The 10732-nt window shown below is 40.3% G+C and overlaps 1 protein-coding gene across 1 annotated transcript; it reads left to right on the top strand.

Annotated features, from left to right (window-relative positions):
* Positions 1 to 7462: 7462 nt before the first annotated feature.
* Positions 7463 to 7993, top strand: LOC124278467. Its single transcript, XM_046714173.1, has one exon. The coding sequence runs from the start codon at positions 7463 to 7465 to the stop codon at positions 7991 to 7993; it is 531 nt and encodes a 176-aa protein (XP_046570129.1).
* Positions 7994 to 10732: the final 2739 nt, after the last annotated feature.

The following is a 10732-nucleotide window of genomic DNA, read 5'->3' as shown; positions in this document are numbered from 1 at the left end:
TCACCTCAAATTGTGGCAGTTCAGTTACGTATTGCTCCAATTAATCTATCTGCCAATTCACCTCCGTCACAGCTTGCTATTAGCGGGGAAGGGTAACTGAATCCTTTGTTGTTTTGTATTTATAATGAATTTATAAAACTACACTGCACGTAGCGCCTTTAACTTATACCCTTTGGCGTTGTTCTAGAATTTAGTTCAATAATCACAAGAAACATGGGTTTCTATCTTTTTAATGAATTAAGAGAATGGTTAATAAAAAGCAGAAAATATTCCCTGTCTACTACTTCATATGCACCTTATTTTGTCTGTATATAATTAATGTAAAACAAATCCAATCACAGCATAACCTGTTTGATCTTTATTTGGAAATCTGGAAAGGTAGTTGGGCTTGTAAACAGTATGTTTTCCATGGACGTATCTGGACATACCCAGAAGCAAAATATTCAACAGCTGATCTGCAGCAATTCTCAGTAAAGTTTCTCTCTTCAAAATCTGTACACCATGATAAAAATGACACTGAATATAAGAAAATATTTTTTTAATCATCATTTCCATTTTATTTTTCTATATGTACTTTGTTATTGAATCCTAATTTACATACAAACTTCCACAATACTGGTCTTCATGAACTGCCAGCGTTTATGTACAGGTATGTCACAGCACCAGAACACAAAGAAGATCCAAGATACAGTCTGCACCTGTACACTAGCTGACCCATCTTCCAGAAATAGGAAACATGTGATGCAAAATCTTGGAACAGAGGATCCACAATTATCCGAACAATTAACTAGCATTGAAGTAGAATGTTACACAAAATACAAATGTAGATCTATTGTTTTTTGATCAGAGATGTTTAACTGCTAACTACTAGTGTAAATAAGGTGCAAAAGAATATATCCTAAGTTCAAAGCTTTTTTGTCAATACAATTACATATTGACATTATTGCTTCTTAATTAAACAATGATAATCTCTTTGTTTTATTAGATCTGAGACATATCCCTAGAGGACATAAACACTGATTTTGATCTATTTCCTTTTCTGAGATATACTTACTGGTGTCATAAAATTATAGTAAAGTTGTCTTTCAGTGGCATTTTAGAAGTTGTACATTGAAGTCAAGATATTTTTATGGATTAAACTTCTTTTTAATTTCTCTCACAACGTTTCGAGAGACCATTCCAGGTCCCTTCATCAGGTGAACTGCCAGTTCACCTGATGAAGAGACCTGGAGATGGTCTCAAAATGAATGAGAGAAAATTAAAAGAAGTTTAATCCATAAAAATATCTTGGACTTATAGTAAAGGATGGATTCAAAAAATTTGGTCAAAGTCATAACAAAGGTTTAGGAAAACAGACATGAAAATGTCCTCAAGCGTTCACCTCCTACAAACCAGTGTGCAATTAAATATGAAACGCATTTTCCACATAACCATCAACAAACCTTGAACAATTTGTCCAAATCCATCATCTTAATAAACACTAGCTTTTTGCTCAGTCTTCAAATATTAGTAACCTCCTAAAAACTGATGATTTTATCAGAAGAATTACATCAAATATGGGTTAAATATATGTTTCAATATTTATTCCGTTACATGAAAAGTCAACTGAGATTTTTGTAAAGTTATTCTGTTCCAGGACTGGATAATGCCTGACCAGGGTTGACCAAAAGAGCGTAGCCTTTGCTTTTCAAATTCTCTGGATGTTGAAATAACTTAAATGAGTTATGATACTAGCAATCACTTTCAAGGAATTATCTTATTAGTAAATGTAGTATTTAAAAACATCTAAAAGCAGGAGCCAAGAAACTAAGTTAATACCAAGTGATTGTCCTGCCATGATATGTATGTATGGTTGTTTGCCTAGTTCTGCCTTTAAATCATAAAGAATCTGATATGTCAATCAATCAAATAATTATTTATTATTGATTAGATTATTATTAATTTTATTACCCTTCCACGTTTACTAAAAAAGCAAGATTCTTAAAACAGACCTTGCTATCATTTCCAGTGAATTAATCAAAATTACAGTTGTAATATTACTCCTAGAATGTACCAATATATGTGAATAATTTATGTGGTAACAAAACTTCAAATAATGTTCTCCTAATTAAGATATACACTTTATTTCACTCCGTCCAATACTCCAGAAAGTCGATCACTATTCTTCTCACATAGTTTTCGTATTCGATCAACATGGAGGAAGGTAATTCAATTCAAAGTCCCATGCAACTCTTTATAAAAAGCTGAAATATTTAAAGCAAGGTTTTATAGGCACTCATATGAATTAAGTTTGATACTTGGATGTTGCATGATAGGCAACTGCTGACACTGACAATATTTCCGTTTGAATAAAAATATAACTCCTCGAATATTTTGCTCTGTTAACAAGATACTGTAGGCCTTCAGATTGTGCTTATGAAACTTAAAACATCCTAAAATGTGTGACAAATTGAAGAATATCTAAGAGCGAAGGGACAATATCCGCCACATTGTTCTTTTCATGTAACAAGTTTTGCTATTTCGGTTGACCGTAACCGAAATGGAGATTTGTTTACATTGTGTCACAGCTTTCTCGCATGTCTCATTTGAGCATTATGGCGTACCAACTCAATGCCTAGTAGTGACTAAACACGTTAAGCAAAAACAATTTTGTAGTTACGAGAATTGTCCGTGTTTATAACACTTGCAAAGTCTTAAACTGCTTTTTTGTTGTCATCAATTGGTAATGATTTTGCACATGTGCAAAGTGTGTGGAAATTCGTGCAACTTCTCATCAACAGGCAGACGTAGGTTTCCCTGAACGATGGTGCAGACATTTAACTGATCGTTAGGCCTATCGCGTTTCTTGATCCGCCTCCATTTTTGTTGTCTTGACCGTAATGGTTTGTTAAAGGTACACATCAAATCGCAGCAATATGTAATAAATATAGCGAGTGTAAATGGCATAATTTGAAGCACATCGCTTCGGAGGCATCGTTTGACCCCGGAAATAAGTCCGACAAATCCACACAGCGCGCCCGGCCTGCTGATTGGCCAAATTTGACGCATGCGCCAGTTTTGATTGACAGACTGGATCGGTCTATTGCAATCTGCCAGCTAAAATATATTCAAATCACATACGTATAACTTTAAATAACATTCACAAACGACGGATACCAAAGTATCACAAGATTTCATCAACAACGTTCGCAATCACGTATGTTTCGCCGGCGCTGACGCCATTGTGATTTGTCATCAGCTCCATGCAGGTAGCAAAAGTAATGTAAGTCCCCATGGTTCCTTGTATGGTGATCAACCTTCAGATGCTGGCGACCTATAGCCCGTGCTTTATATTGTATTGTCTTCTTTAATTGGAATGTTTTAGTTTTACATGCTAGTTTTATGTTCATTTCTGTGATACTCTAGGATTTTTACTGTCAATCGTCGACAGGTTTAACTCTTCACAATGTTTTCATTTTTGTATTGTATAAATTATTTTTGTCCCGATATGGCTTAAATATTGCCGATGTGACGTTAAGTATTAACTCACTCACTCATCATCATCATTATCATCATCATCATCTTCCATTTCAGGACATTGTTTAAAGGTGTAAATGTCCACAAATAGACTGCTTGTGATTGATCCAAAGCGCCTGTTTCAGTGAGAGAAAGAATCTCTACGTGATTCATGACTGCTTTGAGAACTTGTTTGTGTTTCTCTAAACCGTTTCAGGATCCATTGTTCATCACTTAAAGTGATTTAACAGTTCACATTTCATCCAATAATTTGCTGGGTGTTTTTTTTCATGCTACTCATGGTTTTTACAGTGAAAATGTTTGTGTTCATTCCACATCAAATGATGATAATCAATCAGTTACCAATGTTTTTGCTTTTGTTAAATAGGTGTTCAGCATTTAATGCTGAGTTCCAATATGTTTCACAGGTGATACATGATATGCTCGAAACACAAATACCCATCATGACACAGGTAGGGTTGGGCAATAACACCAGCTAACCGGTATATTGCAATTCAAACTTCGCAATATGATATATTGAGGTACACTTTTCGCGAACCGGTTCTTCCGATATGATCGGCAATTTCTGTGACCATTTTCATGATGTAGTTAAAAATAGTAATAAGATTTGTATTTCCTTTATATCATTATACATTGATAGTTTTGAGAATGTATATTGGTCAATCACATGATTACACAATGCCATTTAGAAAGTGGTCAAATGTCACATCTGTCCTGACAGTAGCCAGTGGCATTATTTCAAATGAACGGAAAACAGTAATTTCATTACCTTAGTTAACCAATTCAACACCACAGGCTTTTGTCGCCTCGAACTTCACGTTCGGACACGATTGTTAATTCTAAAATATATACTTTTTTGTAGTATTTTTGTCACAGGTCATAACCTAGCACGATATAACTAAGTTTCATAAGGTGGTGATTTTGTGCATAACCTGTTCAGAATATAAATAGAATGATTTTACCCCAAACTTTTGTCTAAATCTAAAGTTTTCGGTTATGAGGACGTATCCATTGCTGTAATAATATTGGTTGCCTTAGCTCACGTGCATGATTTTGACAAATCACGAGTCTTATAGCAGACATTCGAAACTACTCGTGTCATTCCGGCAAGCCGGATGGCGACTCATACCTCTCCCATGGCCATGTTCACGACTTGGCATTGTATAAGGCCAAACGGGCACGGACATAAAAATAATGTATAAGCGCAAACCGGCACGGAGATGAAAATATATTTCCAAAGAAAGATTACTCCAAAAGATAACTCCAAACATGGCTACCCCTAGAAAGTCACCTTTTAGTAAGTTTCTTATGTCATTACCAAATATCAGTAAAAAGAGAATTTTATGATCATGGAACTAATAATGAAAATCGATAATCGCAAAGAAAGTATGTGACTCCATTCATAACTACTCGCCTCCTTCCGTGACCTACGCTATTCGGCTTGTCCCGGAATAACAGGAATTGGTCCCAACTGTATTTGACTCATTTCACATTGTATTACCTTTAATGTTATTGGATTGCCACGATTTTTTGGCAATAATGGCTTACTATACAGGTACGAGTCTTCTTGTAGGTCACGGATTGAGGCAAATAAAGCGTCATTAGAAACCAATAAAATCGCTTCTTACCACTGAGAAAAAGCTCATTTTTGGCAGACTCCCTGCGTCTGGAGTCGACGGCCCAGACAGAAATGACGATGGAGCCCGAATGTCCCTATGGGACCGACGGGATTGGGGTCGGGTTGTCCCAACGGGACACTGATCATTCAGTCGTATGGGCCGACCTTGCTATGGGTCACGTCCCGTCCGGCCCTCCTGTGGGTCCCGGCCAGAGTACTCCTGCTCCCGCAGAGATGTGGCAGGCCATCCAGAGGCAAAGTTTACTTCTGGAGCAGGACCTGTCATCTACGCGGTCCCCCTACTCACGGGGACAGCAGAACGTGTCTACTGGGGTAGCGACCACAGGAAGCTTCTCCCCGGCCCCCTCAGTTCCAAGGGACCCAAACCCGACCCTGGTCGCGTCGCTGGACGGGCCTTGGGTGCTGCGACCATGCAGGCCCTAGCATCCGTGCAGGCTCTTCCCGGTAGGATCATCCCAAGGGAACGGGCATCGTCCTAGGGCCGTAGACTCATGCATCCTGTATGTAAAGGAGTCCCACCCTAGGGTAGGACCCTCCTCTACTGTCCAGGCGGTCAGGTCCCACCAGGTCTAACCCGACTGTCCCTAGGGGTCTATCCACTTCCTCGGAACTGGGAGAGGGGAGCGCAATGGGGGATTATTCCGTCACCGAGTCCATACTTCCCCTGAAGGATTTCCTCCGGTTGGTGCGACCGGACAGCAAATCATTTGCGAACTTGGACCCCCCACAGCAGGAGGCCACGCCTTTCCTGACTTCCTCGCAGATGAGTCAGGGAACGCATGTGCCTACGTCCTTCTCTAGGGACCTGGATGAGGTGTGGTTGGAGCTGAATGACCTGATTCGAGGATTGAGAAATTCATACCTGCCGGAGGACGGTAGGTCCATGAAGACAGGTAAAGTGACGACCCGTAAATCCCCTTGGATTTACGGTCCCAGCACATATCCTTCCTTTGCCCTGCACGGGTCAGAGCCATTTTCGCTGGCAGCTCCCCCATGCCCCCCAAGTTCCTCTCACGGTTTCCAACGGCGAATCCAGCAAAACTGCTGATAGCTTCGGAAAATCTGAGGAGCTGGGAGGAGATGTGCCGCCTCTCTTTTGGGATGATCTCGCATCTCTTCTGGCTCCTCGGTGGGACCTTTCTGGTCCTACCTAAGGACACGGGGGCGGACTGTGCCTTCCCCTCCTGAATCCTGGGCCGGGATTTTACTCCTGACTGTTCCTAGTCCCCAAAGGAAAAGAAAAGAAATGGAGACTAGAGGCCAGTATTAGAACTGTCTCACCTGAACAAGTACACACTAGTAGAGGCGTTCGAAACTCTCATTTCCACAATAACCTTTCTAAATCAAGGCGACTGGGCTATTTCGATAAACATAAAAGACGCCTATCTTCACATTTCTATTCACAAAACGTCAAGGATAAACCTCCAGTTTGTGTTTGAGGATTGCATGTACGAGTTCCATGCTCTCCCATTCGGACTAGCCACAGCCCCCTACGTGTTCACCCAAGTTTTGAAAGCAGTGTTAGCAAGGTTCTCTCGCCGGTTCGATGCTTACCTGGACGATTCCCTGAGTCCTGCCAGGTCTCTGTGGTCAACAGATTCAGGAACTTTTTGTGAAACAAGGGATCGTAATAAACTTTGAGAAGCTGGAACTGGTCCCTTCTCAGAAATTTAATTTTCTCGGGGTGAAATTCGACCTAGTGGAAGCCACTGTATCTCCCACCTTTGTCACGCTAGCACACAGGTTGTGCAAGAAGACTTTTGCCACGCCGAGAGAGATTCACTCTCTCCTAGGTAAGATGGAATCATTTTCAAGAATTCTGCCCTGGGCGAAACTGGCAGAAAGAGAGCTACAGCTGATGCTAGCCTCCAAGTGGGACCATCTGAGCTGGGACACACACGTTCCCCTCGGGACGTGGTTCAACTCGTCCATTAGTCAATGGTTAGCACAAGACTTCCTGTCTCAGACCATGCTGTTACACCCAGCGACACCATTGCAGTCTGCCTGCCAACCGTGTTGGAGGAGGTAATCCAGAGCCACAATGTCCTACATCATCTATATGCAGATGACACACAGATGACGCTTCAAGTTGAACACCAACTCTCCACTGACGAAAATGGAGAATTGCTGTGCATCTGTCAAGGCTTGGATGAACACCAATCTCCTCAAGCTAAATGAGGACAAGACAGAGGTGATGTTAGTCGGCCCATCCTCGAAGATCAATGCTGCTTTTCTTCACATTGGTGACATGCCCATTGCCCTCTCATCAACAGTCAAAGATCGGGTCTACTTTAATGTGATCTGTCGATGGAGAAGCAAGTCTCAGAGTTATGTAAATCTTGTTACTACCACATCCTAACTATTGGCAGTATCCACCATCTTCTGACTGAGGATTCTACTGCAGCACTTGTTCGATCTCTGATACTTTCCCGTATTGACTACTGCAACAGTCTTCTGCTCCATATCTCACAGGAACTCATTAATCGACTCCAGAGAATTCAGAATACTGCAGCACGCAGTCTCACCAAAACCCCTAAATTTGCAAGTATTACTCCTGTCCTGAAACGCCTACATTGGTTACCAATCCGAGGGAGAGTTGATTTCAAGATACTGACTTTGACATATCAGTGTGTTCACAGAACAGCTCCAGGGTACCTCCAGGAACTCTTCAGGCCGTACATCCCCGGTAGACCACTTCGCTCCAGTCACAGAGACCTACTGCATGTTCCGCGTTGGCAGCTGAAATCATGGTTTCCGTTCTTTCCAGGTGGCAGCGGCCACGAAATGGAACGAATTGCCCGACCATCTGCGAACATGTTCAACTCTGACTCTATTTAGATCTCACCTCAAGACTCACCTTTTCTCAGTATCACATCACTGCAACTAGAACTCTCTGTATGCGCTATGAGCATGCCCCCGGAGTGGAATTTTGGCGCTTTAGAAATATACTTATTATTATTATTATAAAGTGGATTACGGGCACTGTCAGAGTAGCCTATGATCAGGCCGGTAAATCCTACCTGCTGACCACTAGTAGTGTGAAATCACACGACTTAAGGGCTATCTCGGCCTCACTGGCATTCGCCTCCTCAGTCTCTTTAAGATGCTATTATGAGGGCGGCTTACTGGAGACAACCTTCCACTTTTGCGAGATTTTACATCAGAAGCCTAAGAAAACAAGATTGCTCTCCAATAACGTGTGTTGACTGCAAAATGGAAACATTTACCATCTGAACAAGGCGCTGGATTCAAAGATAAGAATACAATTGAAGACATCAGGCACAACTGATTTCAGTTCACACCCTAGACACCTATATATAAATAATATATATGTATATCTTGATGTCAGTGAATTCAACAGTTCCTGTTTACTAGGTTTAATGAAAGTGTCTGGCAGAATATCCTGGAAAAGTAGACAGTTGTGTCCTGCAAGTCTGTAGGAAGGAAACCTGTTTCTTCTCTCCAGAATGACCCTGAGTAAGAATTCGACATACTCTGTGAATAAATTTTACATTGAATTAGAGACATTTTGTGACACGATTTCAGTATATTTTGTTTTGGCAACCATAAGAATTTTCTTTGAAATCTGCACTAATAAAGTAAGTACTTTTGTCTTAACAAATTCTCAGAGGGAAAATAGATATGTGGATTAAAAGTGTAGACTCTTTAGTTAAAAACATGCAGTAATAGGAACAGTGGGGTTTCTTCAAACTGGAGTGCATCAGTTCAACAAAAGGAAGCAAAGAGGCAAAAATAATTGATTGTTTTATATTTACCAAGTGTTGGTCTCTCTTCACTGGCTTGGGCATGGAGGATGTCCCCTTCTTGGTATTGGGGTAGCTGATTGCCGACTTGGGTTCTCTCCAGTCTTGGTCACTGCTTGGGCATTTAGGCTGCTTTCATTGTTGTGAAATGCTGCCATGTACATCCTAAAAATATAACATTAAAGTAGCATTTTTATATTTGCCCCCTAAAAAGACATTATGTGAATGAACATATTTCCCTAAGTTCCCATTTTTGAAAGTGGGTTAATAAATTACCTTTAACTATAACTAGCTGCCATGATGTTTGTACAAGGGGTTCATAAATACCTCAGTTTTATGCCAGTGTTGAGCATTCATTTTCATTTTTTTTATTGTACATTGTATTTAAGCGAGATTGGGAGGGAGAGTCAACATTTATTATTTTTAATCATGACTTAACCCATCCCACCCCCATTTCACATAGCATTTTAACATGGTAGGGGACCAGTCCCTGGATAATTAACTATTATGACTAATTTTGTATTAATTTTTAATGATTATGTGCTCACTCTTCCCACCTGTTACAAGTTCTCATTTGTCCATGCCCAACCCCTCCCAGTCCCTCCACACACACACACACAGCACAACAAATCTGGGGAAATAGATGACTTGGCCCCAGCAGTAACAGTGGCTGTGAAAATATATCGTTGATCAAAAATAGGACATGAGTGCAAATGATAACACATTTTTACATCAACTATTGCTTGATAGGTGCTTTATAAAGCTAGCTAATGGATTGTTTATGTTGCTCCCCCAACCCCCAAAAAAACAACAAAACAAAACATAAAACCAAAAACAAACAAAACAACAAAACAACTACATATTAAAACTCACCTGCAACCGGAATACAACTCTCCCAGTTTCAATCCCAAGTTGACATGTCGGCCTGTTGTTTGGAATGTCGAAAGGAATGCCCTATAAATAGCATCCTTGTAAAGTTTAAGATTTGCCTCTTCGTATCCATATTTCCCCAGAGGTTCCAGATCTCTTTCATAGCACGTCTTCGAAAAGTGTAACGAACACAAATTACCGTGCGTGGAGGGGTTCACAATCATGTCCGCATGACGACAGTAAACAATTCATGTCTTTCTTCTTGTCAAATGGAATTTAGATCAGGAAATGTACATCAGTGTTGTTTATGCAACAGGATAATCTTCAAAACTCGGGGTGCAGTTGTCAGTTTCCAATACGTAATCACAACAACAAAAGGTCCATTCAAAATATTGCGCTTCGTATCACTTTCTACTCGATGGCGTACACACTATAGAAATGTCAACACACTGAGGGACTCTCTGGTATGACCTCACACTCACATACGGTCAACCGCTAAAAATAAAAATATGCATGTACGAGTGTACCACTAAAGTGGTAATAGTTTTGGTGTATATTTATAGTGTTTACGATTTTTTTCATAAATGGATGGTGCAGATGTGGCACTATGTGATAACAATGCATTATGTTTAACCTTTTAAAAATCCTTTAAAATAGATGTAGCGCCCCCATTTTGTTACTGTGAAGTGTAGAAAATACTGAGATAAATCGGTTTCCATAAAAAACAATACATTTTGACTTAAGTTTGTTGAGTGCAAACAAATAATATAAATATGCATGAATGTTTTAAAATGACTTCGACAACTAACTCTAACACTTTAGGTAAATGCCTGCCAATCCTTTCCTCGGAGTAAGATCACCTGACCCGGGTTGGCCTGTCATTTACACTTGAGCAGGTTGTACCTTGCAGAGATAGTCTTTCGGGACCTTGTCACAAGTATCC

The sequence above is a fragment of the Haliotis rubra genome, unplaced genomic scaffold, assembly GCF_003918875.1.
Source record: "Haliotis rubra isolate DU_JTF1 unplaced genomic scaffold, ASM391887v1 Scf2376, whole genome shotgun sequence".
Classification (NCBI taxonomy): Eukaryota; Metazoa; Mollusca; class Gastropoda; order Lepetellida; family Haliotidae; genus Haliotis; species Haliotis rubra.
This window is presented reverse-complemented; position numbering and strand designations above follow the sequence as displayed.

Excerpts from the sequence above, each read along its gene's own strand:
- LOC124278467 (XM_046714173.1), top strand. The coding sequence starts at position 7,463 with ATGGAGAAGCAAGTCTCAGAGTTATGTAAATCTTGTTACTACCACATC.